At 41.2% G+C, this 20,049-nt stretch overlaps 4 protein-coding genes across 8 annotated transcripts; 1 reads left to right on the top strand and 3 right to left on the bottom strand.

The window, feature by feature from the left end:
- Positions 1-350: 350 nt before the first annotated feature.
- On the bottom strand, positions 351-8,935 carry LOC4344765 (uncharacterized). 2 transcript variants are annotated; one of them, XM_066303410.1, is made up of 6 exons: positions 8,806-8,935; positions 8,461-8,532; positions 5,058-8,320; positions 4,404-4,663; positions 3,309-3,902; positions 351-2,986 (listed from the first exon to the last, which is right to left on the bottom strand). In XM_066303410.1, the coding sequence occupies exons 3-6, from the start codon at positions 8,286-8,288 to the stop codon at positions 583-585; spliced, it is 6,489 nt and encodes a 2,162-aa protein (XP_066159507.1). In that variant the 5' UTR covers positions 8,289-8,320; positions 8,461-8,532; positions 8,806-8,935; the 3' UTR covers positions 351-582. The 2 variants fall into 2 exon arrangements, with proteins under 2 accessions (XP_066159507.1, XP_015650009.1); XM_015794523.3 differs by having other exon boundaries at positions 8,431-8,532.
- A 335-nt stretch (positions 8,936-9,270) lies between these two features.
- Positions 9,271-19,503, top strand: LOC4344766 (uncharacterized). Of its 4 annotated transcripts, XR_010734537.1 has the most exons (10): positions 9,271-9,599; positions 9,701-9,783; positions 9,906-9,989; positions 10,478-10,553; positions 10,681-10,753; positions 10,847-10,920; positions 11,127-11,220; positions 11,343-11,434; positions 15,011-15,237; positions 19,143-19,503. XR_010734537.1 is itself a non-coding variant. In XM_015795576.3 (9 exons), exons 1-8 carry the CDS (start codon positions 9,338-9,340, stop codon positions 11,410-11,412), a joined length of 816 nt encoding a protein of 271 aa, XP_015651062.1. In that variant the 5' UTR covers positions 9,271-9,337; the 3' UTR covers positions 11,413-11,434; positions 19,143-19,503. The 4 variants fall into 4 exon arrangements, 3 of the variants coding, with proteins under 3 accessions (XP_015651062.1, XP_015651064.1, XP_066159645.1); XM_015795576.3 differs by lacking the exon at positions 15,011-15,237; XM_015795578.3 differs by lacking the exons at positions 15,011-15,237; positions 19,143-19,503 and adding an exon at positions 18,079-18,763.
- LOC107281894 (disease resistance protein PIK6-NP) lies at positions 11,352-15,969 on the bottom strand. The gene has a single exon (XM_026027624.2). The coding sequence runs from the start codon at positions 15,794-15,796 to the stop codon at positions 13,673-13,675; it is 2,124 nt and encodes a 707-aa protein (XP_025883409.1). The 5' UTR covers positions 15,797-15,969; the 3' UTR covers positions 11,352-13,672.
- Positions 17,722-18,558, bottom strand: LOC112936065 (disease resistance protein PIK6-NP-like). Its single transcript, XM_026027625.1, has one exon. The coding sequence runs from the start codon at positions 18,556-18,558 to the stop codon at positions 17,722-17,724; it is 837 nt and encodes a 278-aa protein (XP_025883410.1).
- Positions 19,504-20,049: the final 546 nt, after the last annotated feature.

Below are 20,049 nucleotides of genomic sequence, written 5' to 3' on the forward strand. Positions count from 1 at the left end.
TTGATCTCAGCAGTTCTTTCCTTTCAGATGTTGATGTCAACAGTTGCATATAGTCAGGAAGGAGAACCTCTCTTCCAGTAGAAATCATCTGTTAATTGGTTGCTTAATGACCAAAATATGAATATTAAAAACAAGCAAAATAATTTTGGTGGTTGTTTGACTCCAGTGAACATTGGAACTGAGAAGAAAGCTAAGATTTAAACTGAAGTTTAGATGTTGATGTCAACAGTTGCATGATAGTCAGGAAGGAAAACCTCTCTTACAGTAGAAATCATCTGTTGATTGGTTGCTTAATGACCAAAATAAGGGTGTTAAAAAAATAATGTTGGTTGTTGTTTGACTCCAGTGAATATTGGAACTGAGAAGAATGCTCAGATTCTAAACTGAAGTTCATATTTGAGGGAAACTTTACAACGGTGGCTGCAAAAATTTACTAGCTAAAATCTAGGCCCCAGGCCATCAAATAAGGAACCTGTGGGCATCAAATAAGGAACCTGTCTGGTACATTTGTATCAGGAAAAAAATGTATTTCGTCTATAATAGAATTACAATGGCAACAAATTACTTGTGCACGACAAAATATCATCTGATAAGAAAATAAGGATCAAAACTTTCAGTTGCTGAACTCCCTACTTGATCCCATTGCTTCTTTGGGGAATTGAACGTCTCGTGTGATTCTTTTACCAACGAATAAAGGTTAGAGATCAAAGGATTTTTTAGGAATGGTGTGATAACCCCATCAAGGTCTGAAAAGTTCTTCAAATATTCTGTGTGTCTGTCCTTCAGCTGTTCCAAAGATTGTGACTGAGCAAGTGCATATAGGCCAAGCAGATTTGCATAAACTGATATGAACACATCCTTATGGTTTCCTATACCACCAATCCAATCAGTTTTCCCTTCTTTCTCGAGAAAGCTGCTGGTCAGTGATATGAGCTGGTGCAGAAAGCTCTCCCTCCAGTTCTGCAAGAACAGTTCAACTTCTGCTCCTGTTTCCACCAGATATTTGGACTGCAAAAGCTTCTGAATACTAGAGCAGCAGATCTGACATATCAACAGCTTCTCCTCATGGTGGTTATCAATCTCTTTATCAAAGATCTGACGGATTAAATCTCCACGGGAGTTCAAAGTGTTAGCGGTATCCAGAACTAGCCTTAACAAGTATTCAGTGTATTTCAGCCAGTGACCAAGCAAAGAAGTTAGGTATTCGAAGCTCAACTCAATCACTCTATCCACTTGAAGTGGTGTGGAATCATCACACAAGTTATTAGCTGAACCCTTTGCAATTATTTTCTGAACATTGTTGGCAAGTTTTTGTCTAAGGTATGTATCTTCATCCTCCAGCAACTGGATGCATATGAACCATAAGTCAAGTATCTTGCATGAATAAAGATTGATAAGTTCACTCACAGTAGCATTTGAGCATTTTTCCTCGATATGGTTCTCATCATGTTCCGAAGGAAGGTATGCATTGGACAGGGATGGGGCAAATAAATTGGCTTCTTCCAGAAGACCAGACGCAATAATTGCTTCAGCAGCAGCCCTTCGAGCATTTACAGTTTCAGACGGTGCACTCAGGTTCTTAACAAGATTGACAAAAGAGCTTGCACTAAGAATGGCAGTTGACAAGTTTTTCCCTTCATCAATTCTGACAAAAGAAGTAGAGTGCTCATGTGTTTTAGAATCCAGTAATCCCCTTAGCATTTTAGCAAACTGTCTCATGCACATACCCATGCAACATAGAATTGTTTCTCTGGTTTTTGCATGCGACACTGTGCTGTTTAAATGAACTAATCTGTCCCAGAAGGATAAAAATGTGCTGGAATCTTCTTCACTGTTGAACTGGCATTCCATGTTCCATGAAAAGATGATCTTTAGATTATAGTAAAGACATTTGGGGTGTTCTTCCTCAAATATTCGTTTTAATATAACATGCTGCAGGTTGGACTTTGCCCACTGGTGCAAAAACTTTTTGCTATCACCAGATCTGGCTGATTTGGCAAGCTGAAGAATCCTCTTCAGTGCTGTAATTCTAACATCATATGCAGGATCAACAAGGCAAGATGCAATCTCCTTATGTAGTTCATAGAGGGAGACCTCCCGAGGCATCTCTGGTATGCTTGAAGTCATATCAAGTATTTGCAACTGAACATTTTCATCGTTAGTTTCATCATGTCTCTTTGGAAGGCCAACACAGCTGAAATATGATGCAGCTGCTTGCTGGCGAAGTTCAATCTGCGTAGGGTCATGGAATGCATAATGAGTTGAAGTCCCATTGTTCAAACACTGATAACTCAACTCCCAAAGGAGGATCTGGATGGCATCAGTATGCCCACTTTTCCCTGTTCTTGCAACATCAAGCATCAGATCAAGCACCCGCAAGTAAGATGTACTTACAACGGGGCATGCACATAACTTGACACTGCCAAGCCAGGAGCATTTTGAGAGAGCCTCAATCAGTTGGCTAAGAATCTGATCCTTCTTGGTACTGTCTGTCAAAGCTCTAAAGTTGTTATCTAGAAGAGAAGACAGCTGCAGCAAAAGGCCATGAATTGAATTGAATGAGAAAGACTTAGCGGGCAGAGTTAAATTTCCATTTCCCATATCAGCTGATAAACACAGAGCACGGTGAGCAGTCACTTCATGGCTTGCACAAGGTAAATTATGCAGTATATCACCGACAACATGCTGCAGTCTCTCATTAGACACCAAACCAATTAAGGCTCTTGATGCAAGGACACGAACCCGATAGTTACTTTGTGTGGCGCATCTTTGGATGAAAGGCAAAAGCAAAAAAGGATCTAAGGAATCATCAGTGCCACGGCTTATAGGTGAAGGTTTGAGCCTTGACAATAGAATAAGAATTGGGCACAGGCTTGGGTGTATGGCTTTTGCAATCTGTGACCCCAAATTGCTCGAAATTCCATCAGCTAGCAGTCCAGTTGCAACATTCAGTTCACTAAGAAGGAAAGGATGAAGTGCTGGGTACCTACATAAGAAAACAAGGCACACCTTTCAATAAAAACAGTTGATCCCACAAACTGAACTAGTTGCTGGTCTGTACAGATATTGAATATAAATGTTTGTCAATAAGAAAGAAAAATGCCGCAGGTAATAATCTACTGATAAATTTATATAGACAAGAGCCACAAAACTGAAGTGCTGAACCACTGAAAAGGTTACTAACTGTGTATGTGTAATTCACAAAATTTAAATATTTTCCATGATATTAATGTGTGAGGACAGTAGGGCAATAATGACAGGGCACAAATTACCACACCGAAAACCATATTCAAACATCATCAACTTGCCTGTGGAAAAATTCAAGGCCAGTTAATGACCGCCGTGCTGATTCACGTTTGTGCACATTCAGAAACCCAACCATACGACGAACCAATGCAGTATACGCAAGACAAGCTGCGTTGCGCACTTCCCAGTAAGGAGATGAAAATGCATGTATAGCAACAATTGTTGCCTCAGCACAGAAACCAGAAGTGTCAGTCGCTAAATTTGCATCATTGAAGGCAGCTCTAAGCACATTAAACACATGCACAGTCGGAACAACACCCTCATTTCGGCTTTTAGATAAGTTCCCATTAGAATGTACACCTGCAGTAGTTTCTGATTGTGATTCACATGGTTCTCCAAGAAAATCCTTCTCTGTGTCAAGCTTCTGGTTGGAATCATTCTGAAAATTAGCTAAAGATGTTTTGGCAAATTCTATGAGCCATTCTAATGCTCGTGGAAGTAGCTTCTTTGGTGTTCCTTCTGGCTCTGCCAAGAACAAGGCAATAAAAGCAGCAGGAATTCCTGCACTCCTTCGTAGCAAATCATCCACAGTTTGCCCTTTAGCAACCGTCCTATCCATCAGAAGCTCCATCCATGATTCTGTCATTTTACATAGCCTGAAATGATGAGACAAAGAAAAGATCATCAGCACATAGAAGCGAGCTATAAGTCCCAAATCAACATAATACACAACTGTAGAATATGGTTAACATGAAATTTTAATTTCTGCATGCACATGAATATAGAATCAGGTTCATGAAAATCACAATAAACTAGTAATGCCTTTCAAACGATGGACCATTAACACAACAAAGCATTCTTAATAACATGGCAAATTTTTTTATGTTGAGAGTTAAGGACGAAATTGAGTTGCTCATCATCTTGGACATGATTGTATCACAAGTAGGGATAGGGAATTGATGAACAGTTTGGAGCCTCCTGTTATGTTAAATCTCATAAATAATGTTACTTGTTGGCTGTTGCTGAATTATTAATATACACATTCTGAAATCTGAAGGTAAACATGTACTGCAGGACTAGATTATGCGAACCATAATAAATATTTCCTTCTTCCTAGAAACAAGAAACCAATGTGAAGATGAAATACTGAAGTATACCTTGAATCATTTGAGCAAAGAAGGCGATTGCAAAGTGCAGTAAGTCCAGCCCTTGTCTTATCAATTGCACCATTATGCTTCATTTTAAGAAGAACCTGCAGAAAATGGTTACCCATCTTCTCTAACTGTTCAACATCAAGAATGTCCCCAGTCATGCCTGTCTCCTCTGTATTCTCAGCCAAATCACCATGAGATGAATTTGAATGAGAGCAACCAGGCAATGGAATTTTCCTGATGATAGTTCCAAAGAGAAGACTAACCTGAGATATAAATGGAACAGTTATGTCAGGGAAACAATAACTGAATACAACACACAGAAAATTACATTGAAACAATAATGTCCATCTGACGTGAAGTGTGCAATTTCTTGGAAACAAGACCTCTGTTTTAGTGGCTACATATAATATAAAGATCGGGGTTCAGGCAGGATGAGAAGCATTGAATAAAGGACACATTCGACCAAACAGACTTTCCAAAAAACTGCATACTACGATACTATTATTCATCGGAAGCCCAGTTTATAACCATACTGTATCATTGATAACCTAAGGATTTTGGAAAGTTAATTTACTGCATCCGGTGAGAAGCTAAAAATAAATAAAGCTGGTGAAGAGCAGCTTTCAAAACAGAAGTAAGCCAAGTGAAAAGATTTACCTCCTTCATAGCAAGCCAGCAACCAACCATAACAACATGCTCAGCTGGTTTGCCATTATGCCCTGATTTTACATTGGTCTCTGCTATTTCTGAAGCGGTACCAGGTTGATCCTCATCTATTATATCTGAGAGGAAGGAATCATCATCAATCATGTCATCCACATCATATGGCATGTACCACGCATCAGAAGAAACCACCCACAGGGCCAATGAAGTCACACGCATTATAAGTTGAAGAAGCTTTTCTACAAGACATCTCATTTCAGCAATACATGACTGTACTACCTCAGTGTTCCAATCCAATTCATCAAATGTGTAGCGCAGGGTAAGAAGAACTCCATGCACAAAGCTTTTCTTGCATGCTTCAGAAAGATCCTTCTCACCCTCTTCAACAACAGCACACAGCCACTGAATAAGTGATGAAATATATTGTGCAACTGGGTTTTGACTAGTCAGTTCTGTGTCATCATTTGTGGATTTTGTGTAACATTGAAGGCAATCATTTTCTTTAGAAAACACAAGAACACAGCCAAACTCTAGAACATACTTCCTAAATATCAGTCGGAAGGTTAACGCACCAGCATCACTTTCCCGGACTCGTGGGCTAAGTACAAGTTTTTTTGCCCATCTGATAACACTGTCTATGGATGTACTCGAGGAAATTCCAGGGAGTGGTGTTGGGAATTGCAGTAGAATGCGAAAAGAGTTTTCCCTTAGCCTGTCCCAGCTATCAATTATAGACCCTACAAATGAAATTGTTGAATCTGGCAGTGTTATGCTGTCACTATAAGGATAAAGATCATTCTTCCCTTCAGAGCGACAAATAGGCCATACATCTAGCAAGGTAAGAATAAGCTCCATTGCAATTGTTCTCCTTTCGTAAGGGCCAGAGGGGTAACAAGAATTAAACAGAAAGGAGCTAAGCCACTTCATGAATTGGAAGAGATCTTCAGCTCTCTTGATAGTGGTGGCCTTGACAGTATCAACAGAATTAGAATCTTTGTCGCCAGACAATGAAGATGGAAGCCATAAACCCTGCTTTACCTGTCTGTCCAGTGCTGTTCGCACCCTGGCAAAAAACTTTCTAAATAAACTTGTCCATTTCATTTGAAATGCTGTCGAGCTACAACGCATATTCAATGGGACTGCTTGTTTAAGCAAGCTCAGTTCCAAGGCGGATGGAAGACTTGATGTCTTGGGATTTAGAAAAAGTGATTCAGCAGCATCTATTCGGAGGCTTTCTTCATTGTGTGTCAGTGCTAAAACAAACCATTTAACAGGCACTGTAACATTAATTCCTCTGATAGATATAACCGCATCACACTTGTTAGCTACCTGCTGAGACAAAACATCAGGATCTAAATCAATGTCCCCTTCCACAAGTGCAAGGTTCCGAGAGACCTTAAGCAGTGAAACCAATGCAGCTATACACTGGTCATTTTTCAAAGCAACATCTAGTTCGATTGCCTTTGCGCTTGGGCCAACATTGATGAATCCAAGCATAGCAAATATGCTATCTGCATCAACTTCGATAGCAGCAGGCAGAGCATAAGTATTTAGATTAGAACGTAGTTTTGAATTTCCAGATACTAGTCCCCGCAACAAAGGAGGCAAGCACAAAAATCTGAAGGCATCATACCCTTGCTCAATACCATCATCTTTCCAGCATTCATCTCTTAATGTCTCGAGGAAGCATTTTAAAAATGATGTTGCAGCGCAACAGACATCATCATCCATGTAAGCATAAGCTGTTTCCAAAAGGAGATTTGATTTCAACTTTAGAAGAGATTTGGCACCCAGCCGCTTTGTCAAAGAAGCTAAAGGGATATATCTCCCTTTACATCGCGGACCTAGGCGAAGTAAATCACTTGCAATATTAAAGAGAAACAGTTTGCTGTTTTCCTCAGGATCTCCTGATGGAATACATGATTCAATATCTAATAGTAGATCAAATATGAGATGCACCTGTTTTACTGTCTGGCTCAAAGGATCTTCTAGGTTACTCCATATGATTCTCAATATACGGTTGATCACATCTCTTGAGAAAGGTTCATAGTCTCCAGAGAAGTCAGTGAAATCAGCTAAAACTGAAGTTTTTATCTGCTGCAAACATATTTGAGTCACTGTAAGAGCATGGAAATTGAAATGGCTATCAATTGGGTTCTCACAGTGCTTGCAAAGCTCAGGTAAAATCCCATTGTACAACATAGTCCATAAGGATCCATTGGAATGAAGCTGACGCATGTTGAGTACTGTCCTTGGAATAGCAGTCAAAATCCCTCTCAGCAAACAAAGTCTACTCAAAATTGAGATATCTCTGATTTCTTCACACAAATTGAAGTCAGAAAGCACCTCATGTCCAGCTGACTCTTTGATGTCTTTTTGTTCAGCGCAAATAGAAAAGAGACCTTCAGAAAGGAACCAGCAAATATCCTCGGAACTCATGAAAACTTGAATTGCAGCACAAAAGCTAACTCCAGAGGCCACCAGGCAATCCCTAGAAAAGGCTGATGACTTGAGAACAGTCAGTATCGTCCTAACAACATGCTTGAAGACAGTAGATGCTTTGTCAAGTTCAGTAAACTTAGAAGGGTAGCGCTGCAGCAAGTAGTACATGCAAGACATAGCCTCTTGGCACTGCTCCATCACAACTGGCGATGGTCGGGACCCATCAACTATGTCACTAATCACCCCATCAAGCCCAGCAACCACATCTAGTGCCATGACCTCTGCACACTTCTTGACTGATTCATCCAAAAAACCTAACTTTGGGTACCCAATCAGCGATAATGCTGCTCGAGATACCAAAAATCTTTTCTTCGCCTTGATACCAGAGCCACCATACTCCTCACAGAGCGTAGCAAAGCATCCACTGATCAATGAACAGTGTTTCTTGCACTTGGCAAGCACAGATATGATTGTCCGATGGAGTGGTAGGGAGTTCTCAAGGAAGAGAATCTCCAAATAAAGTTTTGTTGCAACAAGAACAGCATCATCAGGGATGGCTGGACTTGAAAGAAACTGCACAAATGCTGAGGCAAGGTCCTTGACTGCAATGACTTGCGCATATGTGGAGGTGAGAGAGATCAAATTGTTCAATTGGGAGAAGAAACTGGACGAGGACACCTCAGTCGGCACACGAGCTAGTTCTTCAAGGTACTGCTTGGGGAACACAAGTGAGGTGTACGTGTACCGGTGCCGATGCTGCAACGAGCGCCACTTCGCCGACATTGTTCCACCAATATTAGCTTCTCCACCTCAATCTAAAGCACAAATAAATGAATCCTTTGGTCAAATTCCAGCATAATAATAATAATCCACCAGTCAAAAAAGTAAAGCAAATGAGCTCTTCGAAATTGGTTCCGATAAGTACCACAAGCGATCTCCAGAATAATAAGCTCACCCAGACCTCCACCAGAAAACTTTTCTCTGAACAACAACAGGCAACAGCTTGGTCTGCCAGACTTCTTCCTCCCTAACAAATGACAAAAATATTTGGTCTCTTTCAGTTGGACTCAATGGTTACAACCGCCACGAAGAACTAATAGAACAAAGCTACACAAAAAATTTTCATAGCAAGCACAAAACTAACAGTTCTAGGTGAGCTAGAAATTCAGCAGCAGCAGCAGCTTCGAAGACGGGTGAATCTCCCAGGTGTCCATTTGGACATCCATGAACTCAAAAAAAAAAAAAAAAACTCTTCTGCACTTCTTTTTTTTTTGTCGGGGTATGAATCGCTACCACGCACCTTCTCGAGACTCTTCGCCGGCGACGGAGGTGGGATTGAGGGAGTTCAGCGGTAGCTCGCCGTCGGTGCGCCGCCGCCTGAGTCGGCGAGCTGTGGCGGCGCAGCGAAAGGAGGCGAGGGTTTAGGGCTTGGTCTCTCTCTCTCCTCTAAAGCTTTTTTTTATCTGACCAAAATGCCCCTCTCCAACATGGGGGAATTTAACTATTTGCCACTTTTAGTTTTAACATTAACGGGGTTTACATGTGTCTATGACATATGGGTCCCATTGCTCCTTTCCTGTTCCGTGCTTTGAGATTCGGGCTCTCTCTCTTCTCTAAAGCTTTTTTTTATCTGACCAAAATGCCCCTCTCCAACATGGGGCAATTTATCTATTTGCCACTCATATGTCAATGACACGTGGGGTCCACACGCGTCTATGACGTGTGGGTCCAGTGGCAAATACCACCTCCAACATTGCTCTTGCCTATTCCGTGCTTTGAGATTCGGGCGCTCTCTCTCTCTCTCTTCTCCTCGCCGGCGAGCGCGTCTCGAGATGCCCGCGGCGGCGGCGGCGGCGGCGCGCGGCCCGCTCCTCCATCTCCGGCGGAACCCGGCGCCACGCCTTGCCGCCGCCCGCCGCTCCTTCTCCTCTTCCGGGATGCGGTGCGTCAGCGCGGCCGCGGGCGCGGGCGGCGGCGGGAGGGAGCGGCGGTCGTCGCCGGCGTTCGGCGGGCTGCTGCTCGACGCCGGGGGCACGCTGCTGCAGCTGGCGCGGCCAGTCGCCCAGACGTACGCGTCCCTCGGCCGGCGATACGGTTCGTACTCCTCTCCCCCCACCTCCCCATCGAACCACCATTTCGCTCCTCGCGCTTACCTTGGCATTTCGTCGAACACGTGGCGGGCGTGTGGCCTCCAGGTATGAGCAAGAGTGAGGAGAGCATCAAGGAGGGATTCAAGCGGGCCTTCTCCGCGCCATGGCCAAAGACGCTCAGATACCAGGTAATCGACATGGACACGCAGTAATTGTGTCATAGAGCAGCAATGTTGCTTGTGCAAGCTGTGAAATTGTGGTGGGTTTGTTGCTGAGGTGATGATGATTTGGATGCGGGTTGTTGTCGTAGGGAGATGGACGGCCGTTCTGGAGGATTGTGGTGGCAGAGGCAACCGAATGCACCAATAATGATTATTTCGAAGAAGTATATGAGGTATAGCGTTATTGGTCTTGTGTGGGGTGCTTAATTGTAACTTGCTGAGAAGGTTATTTTGATCATTGGATGAATGCTTTGCTTTGGACCTTTGGTTACTGAAGGTTGATAAAGAGTCTGTCCTCAAATATTGTTCGATATCTGCTGAAGAAACGGGAAAAACATTTTCCGCTACCTTACAAGTATTATGGATATGTTGTTAGACAATGATAATTCAGATAATTAATCTTCATTATTGATATCGGGTGGCTACTCATTACACTTGCCCTTGTCTAATTGGAATCAAGAGTCTGTGATTTGATGATAGACAAGTAAGTGTTTTTGAAGATGAAGAGCTGCTTTTTTTTTTTTTGAAAGGAGGGCACACTTTGGTGACATCCGATAAAATAAGAGTTGTGTTTTGGTTCAATTTAATTTATTGATGCATCAATTGTTCATGTTGTACTTGTACCGTGTGACTTATAGTTGAAATTTCTCTTATCTGTTAGTATTACGCTCATGGAGATGCATGGCGTCTGCCTGCTGGGGCTTACGAAACACTGCGTGATCTAAAGGATGCTGGAGGTCATATAATTCATGTATTCTCTTCCCTTTTCAGCTTCCAGTATTGAATTATGGCTTCAGCCTTCAAAACCTTGTCTGAAACTCTTTTGTCTGCAAAAATCACACCTTATTAATGTTTCAATTTCAGTTAAGCTAGCTGTTGTATCTAACTTCGACACACGGTTACGAAAATTACTTAAGGACCTTCATGTCTCGGATATGTAAGTGCATATAACATTGCACTTTCTAAATACCCTGCTCTTATAAAATTTTTTGAGCAATGGACATATGCTAACAAATCTTGAGCTGTCCAGGTTTGATGCCATTGTTGTATCATCGGAGGTTGGACATGAAAAACCTGCTCCAGAGATCTTCAAGAGAGCATTAGGTACACAATAGCATTTAGTTTGTGAGTTAAGTTTTTTTAAACTATGAGTAATGGATGAATTCATCCAGTACTGGCTAGGCTGCATTTACTGAAGGTAACACACGCAGTCTCACAAGCAGGATGCTGCACCACATGTTCTATTTAAAATCAGTTGATGCTTTTTTTTTCAGTAGAACTAAAAAGTGGTTTGATTTTCTATTTGGCAGATCAAATTGGCGTAGAGGCCAGCAAGGCAGTACATGTTGGAGATGATGAAACTGCAGACAAGGCAGGTGCTAATGCCATAGGGCTTGAGTGCTGGTATGCATAGTCTTTCCCTTCTCATTCCTTTCACCATGTAGTTCAATTGTGCTGCAGATATCATGTCTCTTCAAGTGATTGATTTCTTAGTAATGCCATTATGATGATGCCACCATTTTTAGGCTGTGGGGACAGGATGTGAGGACATTTTCTGAGATACAAGACCGGATTCTAACAAGATTTCCACAATGACATCATAGAAACCTCACCGCAGGTGATCTTCACAGGCTTTCTTTTTTTTTCTCTCCAAAGCTTCGTTGTCATGACCAAGAGGCGCCAACTTTTGTAATGTATTAAGTCAAATATCACTAGCATTGGATTATCGATGTATTTGCATTTTGCAATAAATTAGCACCTTTACCAGCTTGCCACTAAATGTGGTAAAATCCACTAAACCAGCCCAACATATTACAGACACATCAAAACCAATTTTTTCCCGCTCCTATGCCTGAATACACTAGACTCCAGACTAGTGTCCATGCGACCATGCCTGAAACCAAACATGGTCAAACAGGCTGTAGAAATATCACTCCTGAACAAACAGAATGAAATTTTAAGAAATACACTTGGCTTCCAAACACAGTTTATTTTCATGCATGACTAAGAGTAGGCAGATACTATATCTCTGCTTATTGTGTGACACTGACATGATCAGAAGATTATTTCCTTGTCCCTGTCACCTTCTTCCAGCATGGTCTCTGCAATGTCGATAGAGATGCCGTGCTTGAGCTGCATGACTTCTCTGGCAACCCTGTACTGCTTTTCCAGCTCGCCGTTTGATGGTGTTAGTCCGACACCATCTTATCTTCACCATATCTCACAATTTCAACTCTGGGACTGTTTGGATGGATCCATGTCACCTCCCTTGCAGTCTCCTCTGCTTCCTTGACCTCCCTGAGACTAGCATTCTCACAGTTTATGGAGATCCTGAATTTCTCGACATATTGGTTCCTCAACAGCCAAGAGAATTTAATGTTACGACCTTTATCCTTGATCTTCCGTACATTGACATCACGGTGAACAACTTCAGGCTGAGAGTGGGACACCAATTTCAAGTAAGCAAAGCTGTGTTATCGTGTAAAGTAAATTAAGAACAGGTGCAGGCATGCAGCTAGCGTAGGTCCTTAGGCTTACACGGTGTGGTTCTCTTTATGAACAAATTGAACAGGATTGTTTTAAAACGAATTGCGTTCTCTATACAACTTTTCAATCATTTCTAGGATACAAATTATTTTCTATTTAGCTTACAGTGATTAATATGGACAGTTACAAGGTGGATCCACACACAGTCAAGTACGATTTTATTTTTGGGTATTTGGGTTTACTTTCTAAACCTTATGAGCTAGCGAATGTGGTGTCTCTTTTGCCTCTTTCTCACCCTATTTTAGTAGTACAATAGATGGAAGGTTGAAATCACCATAGCAGCACAGCATGCATGCTTGCTAAGTACCTCCATAAATAGGAATCAAATGGAGAAGAATTTATATTGTTAGCTACTAGTAATAAGGGATAGGATTGGAGACTAAAAACTTGGTAACCAAGTCAACTAGCTTCATAACTACTTGTAACAAGTACAACAATGGGGGATTAACTCTTTTAATCCAGTAGAGATCACAGAGGCGATTTACCTCTTGATGTTGGTCAGACAACACCATCTTATCTTCATCATATCTCATCATGTCAAGTGTGGGAGAGTTGGGATGATTGTCGACTGCGCACCTCGCAGCCGCCTCTGCTTTCTCCACCTCCTGAAGCGTAGATCCTCACAGAAGATGGAGACACCGAATTTCTTGACCCATGGGTTACGCAGCAACCAATGGAAGTCAAAGTAACCGTCGTCATCCTTCATCTCCCGCACATTGACATTTTGGAAAACAACTTTAGGATTGACACTTGTAGGCTGAGTACGGCAAAATAAGAATTGAATGGACAAGTAAGTAAGATAAACTATGAATTGTGTAATTCCGTAATAAATTGGAGAAAACTCCTTCTATGCCCAAGCACAAGAGTTGGACGGAATTAAAATATATCATGATCCCATACAACAAGTTATGAATTTAGTGTGAACCTTGCACGACAACTTATACTGCCAACCTAACACACCACAAATCCCAACATCCATTCAATGCTCTAAGGTAAAATGGACCTTTCCATAACTACTAAATGGTCAATTGCCTGTCAATTAATGGAATGAGTATTTATGGGACCAAAACCAAAATTTGGGGTCTTAGAAGGGATTGAGTAGAATTCGCGGGTATGAAATGGATTGACTGAAATTTTAGATGCATGTAAGGAATTTTCTCGATCGGCTGGATACATCTTCAATGTAGACTGTAGAGGATGAATTGAATTCCATTATTGAAAAGCTAAACCATGGCACATACTAAGAATAAAGGAACTAAACAAGAGAAGAATGCCACATCGTGTGGCTAGCTGGCAGCTCAGACCCTGATCAAGGCTTATAATTAATCGCAGGAATGGAAAAGAAGGAAAGAATAGGTGAATTAAGAGAACAAATAAATTGTTGAAACCACAAATTCCAATCGATAGATGTGTGTGCACGTACCTCTTTGTAAGGTGAATGTATCTTACTGTCACCCAGTCTTGTGGTTTTAAGGGTAGGGCGGTTGGGATGGACAGCAGCCACTTGTGCCAGCGCTGCCTCCGCTTCCTCCACCTCCGTGACACGGGCACCCGAACATGCCATGGTAGCTTCAACTCTTCTTAGTGAAGTTCTTCCATGGTTCCCAAAGCCAAGCAGCTTGTCAAAACCAAGTAGGTTGGCATCTCTTAGGAACAGCACACGGACAAAAAACTCGAGGGATTCAAGCCTTGGCATGATAGTCTTTGTGCTGCAAATGACACCATGTAGATCAAACCGGAGAAATGAACAGGGTGTGCTGAAATATCTCAACTTCCGAAAGTAGCCGTCACCAGCAGCCTTCTCAACGCTGACCACATGGGTTTTACACGAACACAGTTTTAGGTGGCGGAGCTCTGGCAACCTCCCAAGAGTTTCCATGTCCTGTTCCTTCACGATCTGCACTTGCAAATCTAGATAGCAGAGGTTTGGAAGAAGTAACGGGTTAATCCCCACAGGCATTCTATAGAACACCAAGGATCGCAATCGCAGGTGTCGGAGGCGTCGAGGGGAAGTGAATCCTGCTTCCCACATGACACTCTTCATTCTTGATGAGCCCCCAATGTCAATAGTATGGATCTTGTGTAGATTTTGTAGGGACTCCAGCAAATCTCTATCTGTTCTCTCATCCTGTCCATGAGTAAAAAGGCTAGTATGAAGCACCCTTAGTTCTCTCAGCTTGCCTAGCACCTTCACAAACTGACTTATATCAGCGGGACATATCCACATTTCCTGCAGGGATGTCAACTTCACGATCGAACCAGCCGACACCCTTGTACCCTCATTAGCTCGTAGGGACAACAGTTTTGTCAGCAAGCCCACTGACTCTGGCAACTCTTGAATTCCAGTCCCCGATAGATCCAGTACCTGTAAAAATTTTAAATCTCCTACTTCATCCGGGAGTTCGCTGGTTCGAACATTTTGTAGCCCAAGGTACCTAAGGTGATGTAAATTTCCAAGGTGCTGCAAAATATGTTTACAGTAATAGTTCCGAGAAAAATGATTTTCTAGAGCTAATACACGTAAGACATGAAAGCTTGGAGATTCCACAGTAATACCATCGCATTCACTCACAACAAAGGACCTCAGTTGGTCCACCCCCACATTACCCAACTGATGTCTGTTCTCTTCAAAATTCCTATGCTGCAGGGCTAACCTGCGAGTCTTGATCCTTGGAGATTCCTGTTTCTCACTGCCGTCCAACACAGTGACAAAGTTTTCTTCAAATGACAATAAACAGATCATATCAAGCACCATATCATGAACACGGCAACCATCTACATACCCTTTGTCTTCAGCCTCCACTGGCTGGATCATGCTTCTGTTTATGAGCTCATTGAAGTATCCCTCCCCGAGTTCAAATAACCCTACACCAGGTGCTTGTTTCTCATGTACGAAACCCTCAGCTATCCACTTCCATATCAACAAATTTTTCTCAATATAATAATCTTCTGGAAATATGCTTAGATACAGTAAGCAAGGCTTCAGATGCAAAGGCAGATCATAGTAACTCAAAGATAATATCCTTCTAGTGTTTTCCACATCATCATTGCCTCCATGCCCCAAGACAATAGTGCTGTACACTTCAGACCAATCCTCCTGAGGTTTATTGGCCAATAGACTAGCTATTGTAATGATAGCCAATGGCACACCGCCACATTTCTTCAAAAATTTGTCACATACTTCAACCAACGAACTATCAAGACATTTCCCTTCACCCTGAACTATTCTTGTATACAATAACTTTTCAGAGTCATTACGGGAAAGTGGCTGCGTTTTGTAAACATCACCCACATATGTGGCAACTTCAAAAACACGAGTAGTTACAACTACTCTACTTCTGTGATTACTGTCTTGTAGAGCACATCTGATCAACCCCCATGATTTCTTATCCCACATGTCATCAATGACAATGAAACACCTATAGATCCGCATGACAGTGAAAGAGCCCCATGAGCTAGAAACTAAACTAGAGAAAGAACATGTTTGTTTAGGTAATGGAATGCTAACATTGCAACTGCTACTGAGAGAACATACACAGGCAAGAAAGCACACCAACCCTGAGAAACCAAACTGTAACAATTTTATTTTTTCAATCTGACAATTATATGTAGATTAGTGCAGTTAAAATCAAACTTATGTGCTACAATTAGGCCAATCTTAATATTTGACTCAAGTGAATTATGCTTGAACTGCAACGCGCTATTAAATTGCCTTCTGTATAATTCCTTGGAAGATTAGAGCAATACTTTTCTCAATATTATCTCATGTTTTCCCCCTTTCTATATGCTGCACCTTTTTTGTGTATGAATGCATTCCACCTACACCTATCCATAGGCTACGAACGCCCCTCAAACACCAGCCAATCCACGGATTATGGACACTATATGCTTTCAAGGACAAGAATGGTTCCACCATGGTCTACGGATTATTATACATTCCCCCAGAAACCTTCTTCAGTTTAGAAATAATTCCATAGTTGTTTTTCTGTCTCATACTCTATTTTTTTAGAACTTCTGTCTCATACATGATATTGTGGTCAAGGGACTGGAAGTCCTGTGGCAACACCAGGTAAAAGGAATGTAGGAAAGGTTTAATTGGACTCAGCATCCAACATTTCAGCCAGGTAGTAGAATTAAGTAACTAAGATCTAACAATATTGGAGAACACATTGTTTCATTATTACAGAAGTTTTATGAATAGGAATTTGGTGATATTTCGTAATATGCAAGATAGCACAATAAAATGGTGTAGCCGAGAAGATGAACTGATCCATCTGTGTAAGGTGCGAGATAATTTAGACTAAGCATGGCGGTTCGAAAGAGTTTATAGGCAGAGGTTATGAACATGGAGTGTTATCTTAATACTGATCACCAATGGACATCTATTTAAATCAATCTGTCTCTCTTAACACACTGACATACACTAAGCTTTTATAACCACAGAACACACAAATAATGACCATATTTATTTTGGCTTCGCGGAATATTTCTTTTTTCATAGCACCAATCACATGCTGTCAACTCCTATTATATATATATATATATGATATCAACGATAATTATAGGAAACTAGTTACCTGAGTTTTTCACAATTTTATGACCAAACACTACCACATATTTAAAGCTATGTTTACAATGTGGGCTGTGCTTATTTCCAAAAATACATTCATATATGTTACGTGGTTGTATACTTTTGTATTGACTCAAATATAAGCTAGCTAGTCTATGTAGTATGTATCCACTAAAATAATAAGTACTTAATATTTCAACTGGTTGTTTTGTCGATGCACTGTCATTTCATAGAACTCAATATGATATATCAGAGCAAGAGATATTGAGCTTCAATCTTGGTTGGCACAATTAAATAAGAATATTGAAACCCACTTTTATTCTAGATATGATTAAGGGATAGAGCTCGACGTGGGGCTGCTGTTAAAATATATATAACTATATAAGCAAACTACTTGATTGGCTTAGTGTCTGTTTGGATTGGAGGACGTGCTGGTGCACGTAACTTATAACCACCAATTAATCTTGTAATTTCTAACCTTACAGAGTGAATATTAACTATTGTTAAATTTATTTCAATAATTTCATTGATATTTGATGGATCTAGAAAAGTCTTGAAAAGTTTTTAAGATATTTTTACAAATGGTTGCTGCTGGAGTTTTGGAAGTGATATGACCATTTAAAAGTTGAGACTTAGAGTAATATAGCTGATGTACAGTGGAGATACATGGGTGAAAGTTGGGCGTAGCTGCATATATAGGTGACATAAATAAAATATTGTACAGCTACTGAAACTAAAATCATTATCATCGTATAATTGTTGCAAGCCGTGGTCAGATGATTATATTCTTACCTCTTTTCCTGGAGGATTTCCTGGAGTTTATTGATGAGCTGCCTTTCATCGAACAAGGTGATATTAAAATCTGTATAGGTCTTCTTGTCAAGATCAATGATAATATCCCTAAGGACTTTCTTCATGTCAGGGTTCTGACCGACTGGAACAAAAGCCCCACAATCAAAACCTGGTTTAAGCTTTTCATAGACTGCTTTGACAAGAGTTGTCTTGCCCAGCCCTCCAATCCCGACAACAGAGACCACCCTCACCGTCTTGTCGAACAAATCTATATCATTCCCAAGAGACAGCATCTTTATGAGATTGTCCATTTGCCCTTCGATGCCGACAAGCTCAGTTGCCCTTTTGTACAGATTCAGGAGCCGAGGATCAATGTCTTCTGGGACTACAGGCTTGGTGACGATGTTATTGACCGTGTACCTCCCACGCCTTGCAGCCACCTCCTCAAGTTTCTCGTTGATGTCTTGGATGGCTCCAGCGATCTCTCGGCGAGCCTTGGTCTTCTTGAACAGTATGCTGATCTTCTTCCTGAGGCGGCGGAGGATGTGGGGGTCGGCAGGATCCTCGCGGCCATCAATATGCACCATGAAAGCGTCGATGATGTCCTCCATGTCATAGGACGCCTCCCTGAGATCCCACGCCCAGAGCTTGACCAGCTGGTCAAGCTGCTCTGGTGGCACCTGGCCAACCATGCGGAGGACGACATGGACGCTCTCAAGCTCCCACGAGAGAGACTCGATCTTCTTCTGCAAGCCTGCTTGCAGGCCATACTCATTGAGGAGCTGACCCAGCTTGGGGAGAAGGCTCCCCATTGCCCCTGTCACTAGCTCCATGCTTGCACACTCTTTGGCTCTTGCAATTAAGCAACAGATATGGTTGAGTTTCTCACCCAGATTTCTGTTGCATTGGTACCTTTGGAGTACCAAGATACATATATATAGTGTTGTGGATTAACAGGTCAGTACTGTTTGTTGGATCCATTTGATGCAGCTTGCCAATCTGCACTGCATGCATAGTTGTCACTCCTTTTTTTTTTTACTCTTAACTGTCTCTGGCAACTGATGCATGTTACGGGACCCGGGTACACATATAACATGACCACTAATTCTCGCCTAACTATATGTTTATGAAACTAGAATATAATTAATAATGTGTGTATACACAATAAACCAATTTATATGAATCGTAACATCACATTCCTATTTAACACCATGAGTTTTTACGCACTTGGAATGTATTTACAAGGTAGAGGTATTTCTTGTGTAAATTTGGAGAGATATTATGGCTCCTTATATTAATACTACTAGTCGTCTATCTGCACTGTGACAAGTTTTGATGAGAGAGTGTCAGTAATTTGTAGTGCTATAGGGAATTTTTTTTTCTGTAGAATGTGTGTCAATTTTTCACATTTGATCAGGTATATATTGCTCTGACCATGCATGCAAGGATGATCAGGATGAACGCTTACATGAGATGATACACATGTGTGGTCCCCGGCACAGAAGAGCTGATGAGCATTAATCAAACTTTGAGATCTTAGGGATGATAAACTGTTGTCAGTTGTGACGAACAATTTGGCTATAAATTGTGGTCTCATGCCATTATTGATCCCCCTGAAAGTTGTTATGTTTGTGTACTGTTGACTCGATCCAACGACTAACTTTTTTTATCTCCATGACATTTACATGTGTCAAAACCATAGGTGGTTAAATTTGTATATATTTACAAACTTGTAAACGTCATTTGACAGCAGGGTAAACAGGAAGTAGATTTTCTTACACGTACTTCCCCTGATGTACTGACATGTGGACCTGTGGGTGTTAGGGCCTACATGTCAATGACTTCATCTGATGTTACTTACTCTGAATCAGAGAATCTTAATCGGGGGTTACAACACAGCACCTAATGTTACAAGAATCTAAATTGGTTCTGGGTATCTGTAGCTCTGAAACAGTTTGGAGCCGGAGGTGAACTAGTGGAGTTGTTTTGAGTGAGCCATCTTAAGAACACATTTCTATAATATAAACATAAATACTAATTCCTCCATTCAGGATATAAAAACCTAATATTAGATGTGACACAATGGAGGGATTACTTAATTTCACCTAGATTTTTATATTCTGTAACGAAGGGATTACTTAATTTCACTATATTTTTAGCATAAAACTCTGTATTATAGAACATTCTTGGAGTTGGATCTATCACATAGTCTACGTTCAGTAATCGCATATCCATAGTTTGCTATTTCCTTTAGCCGGATTGCCCGAAGACGAGGCCAACCAATTTCATCCAGATTTTGTGAGAAAAATTACAAAGTGCAAATT

The sequence above is a fragment of the Oryza sativa genome, chromosome 8 (genome assembly GCF_034140825.1).
Source record: "Oryza sativa Japonica Group chromosome 8, ASM3414082v1".
Lineage (NCBI taxonomy): Eukaryota > Viridiplantae > Streptophyta > Magnoliopsida > Poales > Poaceae > Oryza > Oryza sativa.